Source organism: Neofelis nebulosa, chromosome 3, assembly GCF_028018385.1.
Source record: "Neofelis nebulosa isolate mNeoNeb1 chromosome 3, mNeoNeb1.pri, whole genome shotgun sequence".
NCBI classification, from domain to species: Eukaryota; Metazoa; Chordata; class Mammalia; order Carnivora; family Felidae; genus Neofelis; species Neofelis nebulosa.
Window position 1 is genome coordinate 145,019,574 of NC_080784.1, and position 19,417 is coordinate 145,038,990.

Sequence of the window (19,417 nt, forward strand, 5' to 3'; positions counted from 1 at the left end):
AATAAACATTAAAAGTATATATACAAAACATTTCCTTCACCCAGAGAGAGCCTTGTGCCTCAGTCAGTTCCCAAACCCATCTACCACAGAGGCAACCTCTGTTCTGATTTCTTTCACCAGTGATTAGATTTTCTAGTTCTAAAAATTCACACGAATGGAATAATTCAGTATGTACCCTATTGTGTCCTGCCTTCTATCACTCAGCACAATATTTTGGCAGTTCATCCATTTTGTTGCATATAGTTTATTCCTTTTTATGGTTGAGCAGTATTCCATTGTGTGAACATACCACAATTCCTTCAACCGTTTCTCATTGTCAGACATTTAGATTGTTTCTAGTTTGGAGCTATTATCAATACAACTGCTACAAACATTCCCATACAAGTCTTTTTGTGACAATGTATTTCCATGTCCCTTGGAGAACCATACTTGTAAATGACCATAGCTTTATAATAAATATTAATATTTGCTAGAGAAACTCTTCACTCTTTCTTTTCTTTTCTTTCTTTCTTTCTTTCTTTCTTTCTTTCTTTCTTTCTTTCTTTCTTTTGAGAGACAGAGAGAGAGAGAGAGCATAATCAGTAGAGGGACAGAGAGAGACAATCAAGCAGGCTCCATGCTCAACATAGAGCCCAACATGGGGCTTGATCTCACAACCCTGAGATTGTGACCTGAGCCAAAATCAAGAGTTGGACCCTTAACTAAATAAGACACCCAGGCACCTCTTCCCTCATTCTTTTTGTATTTTCTCCAAAAAAAAATGGCTATTTTTTACGTTACTCTGCCAAAACATGCCTTTGGAAATTTTTGGATTTTGATAGATTAATTTGAGAAGAACTAGGTCTTGATAATAGTTAATTTTCCCATCCTAAAATATGTCGTATTTTTCCATTTGGTCATGTCTTTTTTCATGTCCCTCAATAAAGCTTTTAGTTTTTGTCAAAACGTACTGAATATTTATAGCTAAGTTAATTCCTAGGTAGTTTTTATCTCTGATCACTATTAAAATTGGTCCCCCTCCCCCATTATTTTTTCTTATTATTATTGCTTTTCCATAGGGGAGATCCTGGCTTTTCAAGAATTATCTTATATTCAATTGCCTTACTGAATTATTTTTCTAGTTATTCTACTATAAACATCTTTTTTTAAGAATTCTTCAAAGATTTAGAATTTCTGGTCGTGAAACTGCTGCTACATTGCAAAGCAAACATTCACAGGCTTAGTACTGTGAACTATTTTAAATATTTACTTTGCAGAGGATTTTTTTCCCAGAAGAAAATGGCAAAAAATTGTGGTTTTCTAAAGCCTCACGAGATTGCTCTCCAGTCTTTCTTTCATTATCACACTTCCTCCTAATCAGTGATTTTCTCTGCCAACAGCCTCCACCACCATTTCTTTTCTTCTGCGTCAGTCACAAACTTTGGAGAAATCAAAAACAAACCATCAACAGGGAAATGTGATTTATAACATTCAAGAACACGCTTCTGAATTAAGTCTAGTGCATGTAAGAGCTAGAAACTCTAGCAGGAAAAGATAGATGATTATTGATCAGTTCACTGCAAAACAGATACCTATCATCCCTTTCCATGAAGAGGAAGCCACGACACTTTAGCAATTGTCCATGGAAACATTCACGGTAGATCCCTTGGAGCTGATAAAGTTTTGAGCAGCAGGTGCTAGAATGGAGGATGGCAGGGGACTCTGTAGACTTTTGAGAGACTCTTCCTTCCCCCACCACCACCTCTTCTCCCACATGTCAAGTGTCCCCATTAGAACTCAGAGAGGACAGCCAAGACAGACAGCACGGGTCCGAGGAGCAACATGGCATCATCAGTGACCAAGAAGCCCCTGCTCTTAGGTGACGCATGCCCCCCCACAGCTTTGCAAAGTGTAAGATGGCCCTTGTGAAATGCTTCTTTGTCTTCTTTAAATTTTTTTTTTTTTCAACATTTTTTATTTATTTTTGGGACAGAGAGAGACAGAGCATGAACGGGGGAGGGGCAGAGAGAGAGGGAGACACAGAATCGGAAACAGGCTCCAGGCTCCGAGCCATCAGCCCAGAGCCTGACGCGGGGCTCGAACTCACGGACCGCGAGATCGTGACCTGGCTGAAGTCGGACGCTTAACCGACTGCGCCACCCAGGCGCCCCTCTTTGTCTTCTTTATAATCTAACTAGGTTAGCGGCTTATTCACCTTTATGAACCCTAATGTGGTAAGATTTCACTATACATCCGTAGTCTCAGTGAATAAGAATTTCTCAAGCTTGAGTTGCCAGCACCCCTCACTCCTCTTCTGCAACACAACAAGTTTTTGTTACAACGTTAAAGGCCTTTGTGACCTCAAACTCCACAAACGAAATTCTATCCTTAGTAATTTAGCAAAAATTTTCATATTTTACATTATTTTACTTTCCCGGGGCACTGCACTTTAATTCCTCCAAAGACACACCGTACACAAAACACGGGCAGAATTGAACATAGAGATTTAAAATCCCAATATCTGGGGCACCGGGGTGGCTCAGTCGGTTAAGCGTCCAACTTCAGCTCAGGTCCTGATCTCAGGGTTTGTGAGTTCGAGCCCCACGTCAGACTCTGTGCTGACAGCTCAGAGCCCGGAGCCTGTTTAGGATTTTGTGTCTCCCTCTCTCTCTGCCCCTCCCCTGCCCATGCTCTGTCTCTCTCTGTCTCTCCTTCAAAAATAAATACACATTTAAAAAATTATTTTTAAATCCTGATATCTGACAATGAGAAAGGCATTCTTCAATTCTTCCTTCAGAGAAAATCCTAGAATGCACTGCCTCCGTCTTCTGAATGTAGCCTATTCTTTGTCATTCCCTAAATTGACTCATGAACAACTTTTTAGATTGTCCTGTTCCTTTAAGTAATTAGGACTCTGCTATACACTTTTTAGGCCTTCATTTTGGTCATCTTCCTCTACTACTTTAAATTTCAGTTAATTCAGTCAATACTGAAGACTTGACATGGTGAGTGATAATCTACTTTATGATTCTTACTTACTTTCTATCTTTCTCTTTTATGTTCCTTCTCATTTTTATTACCAGGAGAAAAATGGCTTTTTCCTTACAATTCAGTGATTTTTTAATAAAGAGTTATGCAATCATCACTGTCATCTACTCTCAGAATATTTCCATGACTTCAGAAAGAAACTTTGTACCCATTTATAGTCACTCTGTATTCCCATCTCTAGCCTCACACAACCATTCATTTACTCTGTCTCTATATATTTGCTTTCTTTGAATATCTCATATAAATGAAATTGCATAATATGGGTATTTTTTAGTGTATCTGGCTTCTTTAACTGAGCATAATATTTTTTAAAAAATTTTTAATGTGTATTTATTTTTGAGAGAGAGACAGACAGACAGAGCATGAGCAGGGGAGGGGCAAATCTGAAGCAGGCTCCAGGTTCCCAGCTATCAGCACAGAGCCCGATGCGGGGCCCGAACCCACAAACTGTGAGATTGTGACCCGAGCCAAAGTTGGACCCTTAACCGACTGAGCCACCCAGGTGCCCCCTGAGCAAAACAGTTTTGAGGTTAATCAATGTTGTAACATCTATCAGTATTCAGTTCCTTTTTCTCACAAAGAGTATTCCATTATATAGCTATATCATATTTTGTTTATCCAGTTGATGGGTATTTGGATTTTTTCCACTTTGTGACTATTGTAAACAATGCGGCCATGAACATTTGAGAATGTTTTTACAGACGTGTTTTCCTTTCTCCCGAGCGTCTACTTGGAGGTCTAATTGTTGGGTGAAAGATAACTCTTGCGTTTAACATTTCCAAAAACTGCCATATGTTTTTCCAAAGTGCCTGCACCACTGTACATTCTCAGCAACGGATCGAAAGGTGTATTTTTAACCTCCGTGAAACGACAGCATGAATAGGACAAGCCAAGGAATTTTGACCAGGAAGGATTTTTCCCCTGCTTCAGAGATGGGAAGATGGGAGGTCATTTTCATCTGCACCACTTGCTGAATCTCTTTGCTATCTCACGGGCTCCCTGCAGTCAGGGCACTCACCAGTGTGTTCTGCGATCAACACCATGAAGTTAAAATGAACGCTGACTTGCCAAGACCTCCCTCGTGGTGATGAAAGGCCCCTCCCTGTGCCCACATCCACACAAACACAATTTTTAAAAATGCTTGTGAATTCCTGCGCGTACAGAGAGGCAAATACCTTCCTCACTCGCTCTTTTTTTACTGGAATATAACTCTATTGCTCTATTATTTAGAGTTCAGTCTGCTGTAACGATGCTTGAACGGAAAAAAGGAACAATGCCTTTTGCACCATGATATTCAAATATTAATTTAGGAAGCAGGGGACTGCAAGCATAGCTGGCTTCTCTTGAACTGCCAATTTCGTGTAGCTGACAACGTGAATTGTCCTGCATAAAATCTGTTCATTATTCCATCCATTCAGGATCGCGCTGGGGTTTAAGGCAGACTAATGGCTGTCACATGAAGCTACTGCTCGTCAGTCTTCAGTGAACTCAAGCAAAAAACAAGGGAACTGGCAAAGGACAACATAGTGAGTCAAAGAATATTCATATTGAGGGGAAACAGCTTCAAAAGAAGCTTCTTGTATTGAATCTGGCAGTGATACAAGTTACTTGAAAACACTACGTTTTAGTGCTGGAAAGTTATTGTGTTATTTTGAGGTTGGGACGGATTCAAAATTATGTTCTATTTTATTGCTTGCTTAGGTACCAAACTTCATACCACTGCCATGTTATAACGTCAAATATGCTGGACTAAAAACTGGTATGGCGCTCACTTTCTTTTTGTGCTATGTTTAGAGTAGGAATTGAGAAAGCATAGAAGCAACATAGGTAAAATTCTAGAGAAGAAACTATGTTCAGAGAGCCCCCCAAAGAATCAGATATTTTCTCTGTCTACTCTGCTCAGGGGAGCACATTTTCCTTAACCACTAACCTGTAAAGCCCATAAAATAGAGCAATCTGCAGAACAAAAAAGACACTGGATTGTCCTCTCAGGAGGGAGGAGAAATTTTCATGGTGCTTGATTGATACAGAAAAAAAGAAGTGGTGATAAAAACAGTGTGACTCATCAACCCATTCAGTGGGGAAAGAAAAAGTCAGTCCTGTGAAGGGGCAGAAGATGAGGGAGATAGTTACAAAATATTCTATCCAAGAATGGATTTCTCTTTGTCTTAGCACCCAAGAAAACACAGCTCTCAGATACCATGGGAGCCCTCTGACTTGAAGTCCACGGCTCCAGAGACTTTGGAAACAAATCTACATTAGGCTTTAGGATCTGGCTTTTCCTTAGGAAGCATTCCCTAAAGGGTGGTCATCTTGGTTTGCTTTTCCCCAGAAGCAGACTCTGACACAAGAGTTCAAATGCAAGTGCTAGTTTATCTGGAAAGTGAAGAAAACTGAGAGGGAAATGGATGGGGGAGGCAGGAAAAGGAAGGTAGTCTATACAGATGCCTTATGAAGCCACCTACAATCGTGAGTCAGTGGAGCTCAATTCTGCCAGGGAAACTCCAGGAGCTGGTGGAAAACACTCACCTCAGAGTTATCCATCCCATGGATGAGAGAGCTGGGCTGTTGGTCAACTCAACTCACTCAGTCCCAGGCTGAGGGCTGCTCCCAGAGTCCTTAAGCAGGTGGCAAAGGGGAGGCAAAATAAAGTCCTTAAGCCAAGAAATGCGGGTGCTGACAGATGGAAGTCAAGCCAACATACACAGAAGTGAAAGGTGAGGGAACATGGTGTGGCGGTGACTGGATCAGCTTCAAGCGGTAGAAAATGAAACCGAGAACACAGGCCCTTTGGGTGCAGGGACCTTGTTTGCTGTTGTTTCCCCAATGCTGTCATATTTTTAGGCATTCAGTAAACACCAAATATGTTAGTGAACGCATGAAATAGCTTTAAATTCTGGCTCCATCATTTATGAAGAATCTCTTTTTTCATATGTAAAATCAAATCTCATTCTACAAAATAATAAATAACCTAACATAGGATCTGATCCACAGCAGGAACTGAGTAAATATAAATATTGTTACTACGTATCCGTTTCCTTCTTTCTACCTTGCAGTCCTGCCCGCTTTATTTTGCCTTCTTTTATGAAGAGAAAAGGTGACTGCAATACCTCCGAGGGCCTAGGTTCAGAATTTGCCCTACACCTGGGCACACTGGAAGGGTCCACACCACAGTGTCTTCATAAAGGTCAAATTCGTCGGCTTATATGTGTATGGAAAGCTGTGATAGCAATTCTCTCAAGACACTGCCAGCAACTTTATTTAGTTGTAAATGTTGCATCAAGAGCACCAATGGGCAACCATGAAAGCCATCCTGAAGAACAAGACTAATTCTTTTATTTTCCTGCCACTTATACTTAGGTCAATGGCTGCCTTGTTTTCGATCTTCTGCTCAAAGGTGAAAATTTGAAAAACAACCACCGCCCCCCCCCCAAAAATCAAGGAATACGAGGAAAACGTCACGTATTTTCTGCAAACTCATTCCTCAAAATTTACTCACTCTCCTATTTCTTTAACATCTTATCTCAACACCCAATATGTGTATTTATTTCTGGAACCCAGCCAGATCCTGCATCTGAATTCCAGCAGCTCACTTCCCAGTTTCCCTGAGGACAAGACCTAAAAAATGTGAGCTTCTCAGCTATTCAAGATGATAAAACACACAAGACGATAAAAGCTTAAATTATGCCTATACAACTTCCTCCATTAAAAGTGACAACTTTTCAAAACAAAGGAGTAAGACGATGAGTTCTAGAAGTTTAATATTTCTTCCTACCTTCCAGCAAATGTGTGGTTTAGGATATAATTTGATACTCAAAGTGTGAGACACTTTAGTCCAACCAACCTGAAGAATGCTTGTTCCATTTAAATTGCCTGTGTTTTAATTTCAATTTCATGTCATAGTTCTTTTTCATTTTCAGATCTTTAGAACTCTAGGATCTGTCTAAACTGTTTCCAGGAGCCAAGAATGGGTTAGGGAGGAGGCAGGTTGAGCTAGGACCCTACTAGGCAGCAATGGCTTTGAGCAATTGTGTGTGGAGGTCCCAGGATTATGCCAAGTAAACATACTGTTAGGAGAGCCAGAAAGTCTGCCTTTCAGGAAGGGTGGGTACTAATGGGACTAATGGGAGCCGGCAGGTTAGCCATGGAGACAGTCAGCTAAGTAGTAGACTCAGTCGGAAGAGCAGTGGAGATTATGGAGTGATGTACAAATACACAGTAGTTTATTTATGTTATAAGGTAAGCCAGAGCTAGAAAGGGACAAACAAAATAAAGGTTGGTACAATGGACACTCCTCCGTGAAACACTGTTGTGGTGCTGATCTCTTCACCATGTTGGAATGCACGAACTTGAAGTACCCCGGAAAATCAGTCTCTATCAGTATGAACCTCAAGCCTGATCCCCTGTACTAACTGCCCCTGTTAGCTTTAGACTGCTTAATATTTATTTAGTCAGTTAGTGTTTCTCCTTGGGTAACTGGCCTGATTTGAGAGTTAAGGTTTTATTTCTCGTGGCCTATCCAGGTGATGGAATGTATCCAATCCAAGAGATAAGCCCTCGGGTTTAGGCTGGTGGGGAGTAGGAGTTTAAGTCAACTGAGAAGACAGGACATGATAGAGAAACAAAGGTACTGTTGATGACTATATGTTAAGATGAAACTCAACAAAATCGCAGTTGAAAAACAACAATCAGAGGGGTGCCTGGGTGGCTCAGTAGGTTAAGCGTCCGACTTCGACTCAGTTGTCTCACAGTTCATGGGTTCGAGCCCCATGTCGGGCTCCGTGCTGACAGCTCAGAGCCTGGAGCCTGCTTCAGATTCTGTGTCTCCCTGTCTCTCTGCCCCTCCCCCACTAGCATTCTGTCTCTCTGTCTGTCTCTCTCTCTCTCTCTCTCTCAAAAATAAATGAACATTTAAAAAAAAATTTAAGACAAACAGCAATCAGAGAGGAGAACTGAGACCAAGACTAGAACCTTGCAGAAGTGAAAGGCAGGAAGCAGGGTCTGGGAAGATGTGGGAGTCCAATTTAATTCCTGAGGTTGATATGTCAGGTATGTTCCTCATGTCATAGTACAAGCTATCTTCAAGATGCCTGGCTTTTTCCCACAGTTCATACATCGCACTCTTTCTACCAGTTTATCATGACTTGGGATGAATAGATGGAAGCATTCTTTGGAACGCCAAAATGACAATGGAGCTTTTACTTTCAAAGGTATTTTTCAGGCTTACAGTTTAAACAGTCTTAGATTAGCACCTAGTTTTATGATCTTAATTAAGCCAGCCTCCAGTTTATCTATAAAATGGAAATAGTAACAGGACTTCTACCTCACAGTTTTGTGAAACTTATGTGAGATAGCATGCCTGTTATAGAGCAGGAAGGACCTCAGCAGAGTTAGTCATTACTATGGCAAAAGCAACCCCAGTAGACCTTGTTGCCTTGAAGTGATAAATAACCCAAGAGGTGAACAGTTACGAGACAAAGATAACCTTCTCTCAACTAATCAAAAGAAGAATATTTACCATTTATTTGTATATCACTCCATAAATTATAATAAATTTTGATAGTTGTCTTTTGGAAGGCCCTACCCTGTTGTAGACCCAAGAAGTGCCTTAGAAATTCATAGGAGGGAGAAAAGAGAAGGTGACTTTAAGAACCAGCACTAAAAATCTCCCAGAGTTTAAATACACACCATTAGTCTGGCTCACCATAAGTACAGAAAGACTCGTGATGTGATGTATCCTCACATCTGTACTGAAACCCAGTCCAGCATCCTTCCCACAACCTATAGGATCTGTTATGATCTGACCCCTGACTTTCCATTTTCATATCATACCTCTCTCTCTCTTGCTTACTTCTATAGACTGATTATGTGCCCCCCACCCTGTATGGGGTTAGGGGGGGGCACATAATTTTAAATATTGGTTGTTTTACGATCATGTTATAATTGTTGTAAAAGTGTCTTAGAATGTCTCGAGCATTCGTGGGGTGCCTGGGTGGCTCAGTCGGTTAAGCGTCTGACTTCGGCTCAGGTCATGATCTCACAGTCTGTGGGTTCAAGCCCCGCATCGGGCTCTGTGCTGACAGCTCAGAGCCTGGAGCCTGCTTCTGATCCTGTGTCTCCCTCTCTCTCTGCCTCTCCCCTGCTCTCACTTGGTCTCACTCTGTCTCTCAAAAATAAATAAATGTAAAAAAAAAAGATTAGAATATCTTGAGCATTGCATTCGTCTAATTTCCCCAGTGAGACTGCAGGTCCTCTGGCGGCCTGCCTGTATGCGGCTGAGAGCACTCTGAGAGGAACATTGACAGGTATCAGGCTCCAGGCAACATTCAATTCATATGTTGAAACCTATTCCCCCAAGGTGATAATATTTGGAGTTTGCGAACTTTGGAGGTGATTAAGTCATGAGGGTGGAGCCTTCATGAGTGAGAGTCTTGCCCTTATAAGAGACTTCAGAAAGCTCCCTCACCCTTCTGCCATCTAAGGACACAGTGAGAAGACAGGCATCCATGGACCCTCGCAAGATACCAAATCTTTAGGCACCTTGATCTTGGACTTTTCAGTCTCCCAAACTGCGAGAAATAAATTTCTGTTGTTTTTAAAGCCCTCTGACTATGGTACTCTGTCACAGCAGTCTGAACAGAGTAAGACACTTACTACAATCCAGTAACACTGACTTTATTTTTGTTTTGAACATTCCAAGACTCTCCTGCCTAGCCGCACTTATAAAGCTCTTTGCAAGTCTGATTTCATGTTTCCCATCTATCAGGTCTTAGCTCAGATGTGATCTTATCAGAAAACTCTTCTCTGGTCACCTATTTAAAGTGAGCCCTGCTTCTCATACCTCTACCCCACAAACACTACCATTCTGGGACCCATCATATTGTTTGTGTTTTAATGACACTTACCAACCCTGGAATTATCATGGACAAACATATCTATTGCCACTCTCTTTCTACTGGAATATAAGCTCCATGAGAGCCGAGAATTATCTGTTCAGTATTTCAGTGGGAGATAGCAAGTGCTGCTGTGATACAGAAATCAGTCAGATGTCATCGTTGTTATGTGGGTTGCTAACTTCTGTTTGATACCTACTATTCTCCCACCAGTCCATATTATCGTATCGTAACTAAACTCTGGATTGTGTTTTGTCTTTTCCAAACACTGTGTTGTTGTTTTTTTTAACCTAATCCATTGGGTACTTATAACAACTCCATTAGTTAGGATATTTCACTTTTAAAGATGAGGAAACTGAGGTCCAAGAAAGCTAAGTTACTCCCATGGTCACATAGCCAATGGAGACTATGGTAGAAATGAAACAGACATTTTTACTCCAAGCCCTACATAGTCTGTAATGTGTCTTGTGCTACACTGGACAGCGTTGCCTGAAATGGGGGGCGAAAAAGATAACTAAATCATAACCCCAAATCAATACAAACATACCAAAGAGCATTTAAAAATAAAGACTTTAGATAAATCTCATAAATCTCTAAGATAAAATGCAGTTCAAAATGAAGAAGGATATAATGAATAGATGTGTGGATGGCTGAGGAATGAAAAAATGCAGTTGACGTAAGAGCAAATTCAGGCTCAGATGCCCAGGACAGAACGTTCTGCACATCAGTCTGCCAAGTTAGACAAGCCTCCTCTGAAGGCAGGAAAGAATTGTCCCTTCCATTCAGTGGATCGAGATACACAAGTTATCTTTTGTGGGGAAAGTCATTAGAAGATTGGGGGGAAACAGTACTTTGGGCAGAGAAACTTGGCCTCGCTTCATTTCATTGAGAAGGGGCTGGGATGTCAGAGCATGAGAGATGGATGGACCAGGGAGAACACCAACTCTGCAGTTCTTTGGATCAAGATGTTCACTGCTTGGAAGTACATCAAAGGGAGAGATGTGGAAAAATCGGTCTATGGGTTAGTTAAGACCCAGACTATTCTTTGGGGTTTTGTTTTTTTTCAAAGATGAATAGAAAGTCTCTCATTATGTGTCTCCAGTCACATTGTGGGTTCATTAAAATGAGACAAATATTTCTTAAGTTGTGTTCCCTGCATAGAAAGCAATGCCTTGAGAACCTATTAGCTTTTAAAGAAAGCAGAATTCTTGCTAATATCCATTTGGCATACCACCTCAGCATGCTACTTGAATAAAGGTTATTTCCAGCAACATTGATGGGATCACAAGCATAGTTTGTGACAAAAAAGGACATAACACTTTAAGCAATTCCTAAATTAGGTAATTTCTAAAAAATTCAATAAAACCATGAATTTCTTTTTTCCAATCTAATTCAACTCAACTAACATTTGCCAAACATTAAGTGTAGGCATCATTAAATGAAGACTCAAGCTCAGCCTACTTGCTTTATTTTTCAAGAGGTTTTTCTAGGACCTTGTATGCACATCTTTCTAACAAAGATTTTTAAAGAAGATCCTCTTTAATATTCATTTATCTTCCTCTTCATCCATTAATATATTTTCATTTTCATCATTGATATGCATAATTTGAGCACTGTGGATAACAGAAAGAAAAGAAAGAAGGAAGAGAAGAGGGAGGAAGAGAAGGAGGGGGAAACATCCTTAGCTTCTAGAAGTTAATAGTCTAACAGGAGCTAGGATTCATTGGAAAGTACAAATGGCACAACCAGAAACCACGTATTCCCTCACTAGCGAGCTTTACACACACACACACACACACACACACACACACACACACACACAGAGGTTTTTTTTTTTTTTGCTAAGGCAGTAACCATCTTGGCAAATAAGTGAACTTTGCTGAGTCTCAGTTTTCTATGTAATGAGGAAGTTGGATTAAATGATTGCTTAGATTCTTTATAGCTCTAAGATCCTATCAATCATTTCACATTCATTAAACATTTGTTGTATGTGAAATGGGAAATATTTTGCTAGGAAAAACAGGATACACAGCATGAGTAAACCTCATTTGGCTTTAAAGAGATTATAATATATTGGCAAGAAGCCAAATGCAAACAACTACCTGTATCTGAAGATAATGTGAATAGAGGTGTTGGAAAGATGAGAGGAAGGAGGAATTCATACAAATGCAGGACAGGGGTGGATTTGAGGGAACAAACAAATTGTTTAAGGACAGCAGAGAGAAGAGGCTGCCCTAGCAGAAAGGCAAAGGATCTTAAAGGCAAAAGCAAGAACAGTAAGGAAAGAAACTCAGAAAGAACTGGCTGTGTTAAAAGGTTGATAGCAAGCTGACCTAGCTCGGTACTTGGAAGGAAATCAAAGAGATGACTTTGGGGTGAACTAAATCAACCAGCCCAAGGACTTGGGGGACTGCCTAGACATCTACTTCAAATTGAACCCAGGGGCCATGGCTGAAAAACTAGTAAAACTGTTTTAGTGGGAAGAGATGGGCCAAGAGATAGTATGGTTGATGCTGGTGTGTTGAAACTGAGGGGCACTAAGGAAGCCAGAAGGTTGGAAAATACTGAATCTAGATAGATTGATAGAGAAAATCCAGAAATGAGGAAATCTCAACATGATCATCCAATTTAATTATGTTTCAAATGAGTAATTTCCTAACCATGGACTATTGGTATTTCCAAGTTTCCTCGCAGTGCAGTAAAGCAGTTCATTTCACTTTAAAATGGCAGGTTGAGGGGCACCTGGGTGGCTCAGTCGGCTAAGCGTCCGACTTCAGCTCAGGTTGTGATCTCACGGTCCGTGAGTTCGAGCCCCGCGTTGGGCTCTGTGCTGACTGCTCAGAGCCTGGAGCCTGTTTCGGATTCTGTGTCTCCCTCTCTCTCTGACCCTCCCCCATTCATGCTCTGTCTCTGTCTCAAAAATAAAAATAAACGTTAAAAAAAATTTTTTTTTTTAAATAATAATAAATAAATAAATAAATAAATAAAATGGCTGGTTGATTGGGATGCTTTGGATAATTCTCTCCAGAGGAGGAATAGTAAAGAGGGCTTAGGGATTAGATCAAATCTCTAAGGCTAGAAGAACCCAGTGAGAGACTCCATTTAAAAATCTGAGTAGTGTTAGCCAACAGGAAACTTGGGGAGCCATGTTCAAGGATGTCTCTGACTTCACATAAAAAACATGCCCACCTATAGAGAAAGAATGGGAAGTTGGGAATACGATAGTGTCCATGAGCTGAGCCTTGGTAGACAAGGCCTAGAGGAAGGCCGTGTTTCAGATTGAGAGCAAGAAGATGATGGTGTTATAAGCAGAAGGGGTTTCAGAGAAGGTGAGGGTGTAGAAGATGGAACCACAGGATTTTTTTAAGTTTATTTATTTATTTTGAGGTGGGGGGGGAGCATGAGTGGGGTAGGGGCACAGAAGAGGGAAAAAGAGAATCCCAAGCAGGCTTTGTGCTGCCCGTGCAGAGCCCAACACGGGGCTCAATCCCATGAACTGGGAGATCATGACATGAGCCAAAACCAAGAGTCAGATGCTTACTGACTGAGCCACCCAAGCGTCCTGGAACCACAGGATTTATACACAAAGAGAGTCCAGCTAAAGCAAATTCATTGCCCAGGGGAGCAGGAATCAGGAATATATGTACTGAATGTTGATAACATAAGAGACATAAGAGGCCTGGAACAACGTCTTATTCAGAAGGCCATGTTTGAAGAGCACTAAAAGGTGCCTCTCTAGGTGAAGACACCACAAAGATACTTGCCAAGAACTCTTAAGCAGCCCCTCCTTCTATAGGTGTAGAACTGCTTTAAAAGCGTTGCTTAAGCAGCAGTCACCTATTTTATGGTACTTACAGGCTAAGGTTTTTTGGGGGGAAAAAACCTGTTTTCCTCTAACAAATTTTATTTTTAAACATTTGTTTGTTTGTTTGTTTGTTTGTTTTGAGAGGGGGGGACACAAGTGAACCAGGGGCAGAGAGAGAAAGAGAATTCCCGGAGGGGGAAGAGGGGGAGAGGGGAAGAAGGGGAGAGGGAGAGAGAGAGAAGTGGGACTCACCCGAAGCGGGGGCTCGAGCTCACCCGATGTGGGACTTGAACTCACAAACCGTGAGATCATGACCTGAGCGGAAGTCAGATGCTTCACGACTTAGCCACCCCGGTGCCCACCTCTAATAAATTTTAAACCATACATAACAAAAGATGAATCCCATATTTTACCCAAATAATGGCTCCAGAATCTAGACAGAGCCAAATACTTGGTAGGCAATGGTGACTAAATGGCCCAGCGTTCAGTGCATTAGACTCTGGGGAACCAGAATGCCTGGATTCAAATTCCAATTCTATGACTGACTAGCTGTGAGAGAAAGTGACTCAAATACCATGTCTCGGTTTGTCGTGTATAAATTTGCATAATCTATTACCTTCCTCACGGTGCTGTCGAAATTTAATGAGTTCACATGTGTGGATGTCTTGGCATAGAGCCGGGCATGTAGTAAGCACTCAGTAAGTGTCATCAGTTGTTGTTGTTGCTGTTTATTGTTGTTACACTTGTTATTTGATTTCAGAGCCCTCGAGCAGGTGCACCCCACCGCAGGTGGGACTGCTCTTTTCAGCCACAATGCAGAGTGAGTCATAATAAAATCATGCTGCCAACTTCCTGATCTGTTGAATTACTTGAGCTTCCACATACAATCACTACTTAAAGAAAGTTGCCCTTTCTTTTTGAAGTTCACAGATTACAGAGGCTCTTTCCTCAACCCCGCCTTTCCTTTTCAAGGACAGTAAATCTCAAAGAAAAAGATTTGAAAATGATTTCTTTTATCGCCACCCTTTTGTAGTTCCTTTTCCCCATTCATTCGCCTGTCTCATTTGTACCTAAAGAAAAATAATTCTTCATTCATTATATTGTTATCCATACCTGGCAGCTTATAATTGCTTTTGTATAAGTGTACGTGCCTTTTGCATGTATGATTCAAGGTGTACGATCCTTTCCCCTTCCCCTATCATGGGGGTCACCTGACCTTGAGGGAATAGTGGACATCTGGATGCCAATGTATGAGCTGGTGTGTGTGTTTTTTTTTTACCATTCTAGAAAGAAGATATGGGATATGCATGATCAGCCACTAAATTTCACTTTAGTCTCAACTCTGGTACAGTCTTAACTTATATGGCCTTTCATCAATGCTCAAATGCTCACATGACAGGCAAAATAAAACCCTCTTCCTGCAAAGACATCCACATTCCAATCCCTGGAAACTGTGAATACATTAGATTATATGGCTAAGGGGAATGAAGTTTGCAGATGGAATGAAGGTTGTTACTCAGCTGACCTTAGGGAGATTATCTTAGTGGGCCCAATGTACTCTCAAGGGCCTTTCAAATTGGAAGAGGGGCACCTGGATGGCTCAGTTGGCTAAGTATGCGATTCTTGATATCAGCTCAAGTCTTGATCTCAGGGTGGTGAGTTCAAGTCCCACACTGGGCTCCATATTGTACACAGAACCTACTTATAGAAAACAATAAAACAAAACATAAAATAACATAGGAAAAGGGAGGCAGAAGTTAGAGATCAGAGTAACCAATGTGGGAGGGACTTAGCCTGCTATTATGGGCTTTGCAAATGGAGGAAGGGGACTGGGCACCAGGGAATGTGGGCGGCCTCTAGAAGCTAGAAAGGGCAAGGAAATAGATTCTCTCCTAGAGCCCTGGTCCCACAGCCTAATTAACACCCAGTGCTAGACCTGTGCTAGAGACCTGTGCTAACTTCTGACCTATAGAACTATAAGATGGTATCTCTGTGTTGGTTTAAGCCGCTAAGATTGTGGTAGTTTTTACAGCAGCAATGGGAAACCAATACATGCTCCATCTTGGAGATCTGGCAGGCATCCTCATTTCATGGAACTCTACCTCCCCACCTCCCCCTGCCTACTGCTCTGTTTCATCTTTGCTTATAATGCCGTAGCAGTTACTGAGCACATTCTCTGTGCCAGGTACTCTGGCAGATCCTGGAAATGCAAGATGAATAAGACATAGCCCACATCCTTTCATTTACTCAACAAATATTTGTGTACCCGGACTACCCACATTAGATGTGGCAGGAATGAAAACAGTCCCTGCCCTAAAGAAGCTCTCACACTTCTGAGAAGACAATCAACATAACTAAAAAAATTGTGATTTCATATACCAAGTGCATGTTCTAAGAGTATAGAAGAGAGACCACCTAACTCAGCTTGATGAAATCAAGAACACTTCAGAGAGAGGAAGAAATGGAGCTTGAATGAATCAGTTCGCCAAAGAGACAAGAGCTTTGAAGAAATGTGACACTTGAAATGTGGCTAGTGCAGATGAGGAACAGAATTTTAAATTTTATTTCATTTTACTTTTAATTGAAACGGAAGTAGCTGTATGTGGCTGTGGCTACCATACTGGACAGAGCATTTTGCACCAGATTATACCCTTGAAAGGAAAGAGATTACCCTCTCCGTCTCCTTTTGCCACTTCTTTTTTATTAAAAAAATTTTTTTTTAAGTTTATTTATTTTTGAGAGAGAGAAAGATACAGAGCACAAGTGGGAGAGGGGCAGAGAGAAAGGGAGACACGGGATCTGAAGCAGCTTCCAGGCTCTGAGTTGTTAGCACAGGGCCCAACGCAGGGCTCAAACCCATGAACCATGAGATCATGACCTGATCTGAAGTCGGACACTTAACCGACTGAGCCACCCAGGCGCCTGTCTTTTTTCCACTTCTTAATGACTGGAAAGCAGATGTTGTGGCAAGTCACCTGGGACCCTGCAGATAGGACATCACCTCAAGGATGGAAGTAAGTGAAGTAGGAGGAACGTGGGTCTGTGACATCATGCAACCATCTTTCAGTTTGGCTTATGCTCAGATTGTTAGGTGAGAGCGACAGAAGCTCCTATGTCATTTAAGCTATTGTTATTTTGGATTTTGCACAGCAGCCAAATCTGTATCCTAGTACAAATGCCCCTAGAATAATAAAAAGCAATAGCCATGGTCTTTGCTGAGTTTTTGAGCTCCTTTGTGTACCCTGCACTATGCTAATTGCTCTAGATGCATGGTCTCTGGGAGCCTGGCTGGCTCAGTTGGTAGAGAACACGACTCTTGATCTCAGGGTTGTGGGTTTGAGACCCACATTGGGTGTAGAGATTACTTGAAAATAAAATCATAAATGAATAAATAGTCTCATCTAATCTTCATACATTCCAATAAGGGAGATAATAGTACACCCCCATTCTGCAGATTAAATGGAGCCTCAGAGGAGTGGCTCGTTAGTGGTAGCATTAGGTTGTCCCACAGCAAACTGTATTCCAGTGTATGGATACATAATACCTCATCACATAAGGCAAGGGAAATTGGGTATACAACCAGAATTCTAAATGCAGCGTATGTATATTTCTGGCAGACATTCTCAGCTGTCTACCTAGCACTCATTTCTTCCTTCCTCTTGAAAAGAGAACCCCAACTTATTCAGATAGTGGACAGAGATTCCTTGACATCAGGAAAGGGAGGTTCTTATTAAAGAACCCAGGAAAGAAATCCTGACTGGTCTAAACCAGTCATGATAATCTCAGGCCCCTCGGCCAGTAATTGGTCTGAGCACAGGTCCTTGGCACAGTTCTGGTCAATGAGATGTAAGTTACTGGAGGGTGTCCCTTTGCAAACAACAAGCCAAAACCCTGCCCAGAATAAAGATGCAACACTGGAGGTGTGGCATCCATCATGTAACCATGAGGACAAAAGCCAAGATGATGGCGGAGTTGGAGAGATAACTGAAGTCCATGTAGACACGATTGAGCTGTGGCTCCTAGCAAGGACAGCCTACTTTCAGACTTCTTGCAATATGGGAAAAACACACAATTTACTACTTAGGCCACTGTAAATCAGGTGTCAGTTACTTAGAGCTGGATGCCCCCTAACTGATTCACATATGCATACATATCTTTTGTTTTCTTAGAAAAGATAAAGAAAAGTCACAAACCTTGAGATGGTATCCTGCACAGTGTTGACTGCTGGAAACCTGGATCCCATTGGCTCATTCACAGTAAGAATCATTTCTGTCTCTCTCAAAACACATGCTTTTGGTATATGAAAACTAACCTTAAATGGATAGCAAAGTTCAGGCGAAATGCCTATTGATCCCTTTCCGACCCTCAACCTAAAAACTTTTCCCCTCAATTGTAAATGTTTCTAAGTAATGCATAATGTGTGAAAAGCGTTTAGGTTCTATTGTTTTAGACTGTTAATATTCTGAAATATTAAAAGAAACTTCTGTTCTCTCTCGATCTATGTAGCTGATGAGAAAAGCAGACATACTACGCCTAACACATAAAAAGGATTAATTCAGTGGGAATACCTAATCATACCAAAGATAAATAAAGAAGTGAGGCATGTCATAGATGACTAAGGTTTAAAAACTGGTTTAAATAAATACATAGATAAATAAAAGAAGCAGAAATGGTGTTTTGTGTTTGATCTATACTGAAAGTTGATTTAATTCTCCTGAGTGTGCAAAAAGGAATAAATAATATGTATGTAATCAGTTATTCCAGAATTATAAACAAATTCTAAAGTATTCTGGAATGCTAGATATGTTCATGTGACGGAGAAAGAGCAGATATTTTTCTAGCCATAGGCTAAATAAAGCACACATTCATAACCATATATCATGCCACCACCTTCTCCACGTTGTTAATCTTTAATCTGATTTATAACTGAAAAGATCATGTGGTAGCTGCTTTTACACTATTTCATTCACAAAAAGAGATTATCCATTGAGCAAGCACATTTTTCCCCCGGGATTTCGCAAACTAAATGAGCTAGACACATTTTTTTCTTTCAAACGCCAAGCCAATAAGATATATTTCCAGATATACTCTGAAAGGTAGGAAACAGCAAATTAAGCAACATTCAGGCAATCCTCCGCATGGTGGTGGCATTTCTGACAGACCTGACAGAAGTTTTAAGGTTGAAAAAGTCATATGAATAAAGACAATATTGTAATATTGTAATATTGTAATATTCTTTTTGTAAAAAGAAACATACCTTAGAGATGATTAATGGTTCTCCGTGCTCCAGGCCACCTTTCAAAGTAAAGCCCCAGGGAGCTCCTCCCTGCAGGAACGCTTCCAGATAAATGTACCTGCCCTTGGGGGTCCTGTTGGGGTTCAGTACAGCAGTAGTCTTATCCAGGTTCTCTGTGGCCTTCATCATGCCCAACACATGATCCCTGGAGTTAAATTTTAAATGCCTGAAGCAGATTCAGAGTAGTGCTTCTATTCACAACACTTCATCCCATCCTTCATGATACTCGCCGGCCAAAATAAAGAGGTTTTGAGAAACAAATTCTTTCAGATGTAAAATGTTCTTCTGAACTTAAGTCCAAGATGCTGAACCAGGAGGACTTTTCACTCCAACATTTCTGAATGTAAATTCTCCTCCTGGGATCCCGGGATCTCACTGAAGCCCCCCAGTGCTCTG

General features: G+C 41.1%; 1 protein-coding gene across 2 annotated transcripts in view; it reads right to left on the bottom strand.

Annotated features, from left to right (window-relative positions):
- Window positions 1-19,417, bottom strand: part of SHROOM3 (shroom family member 3) — a 323,421-nt gene extending 304,004 nt beyond the window's left edge. For both annotated transcript variants that reach the window (XM_058722187.1, XM_058722185.1), the window contains exon 1: window positions 18,983-19,417. In XM_058722187.1, the coding sequence (XP_058578170.1) occupies window positions 18,983-19,150 (168 nt within the window). In that variant the 5' untranslated portion in view covers window positions 19,151-19,417. The remainder of the gene's footprint in view (window positions 1-18,982) is intronic.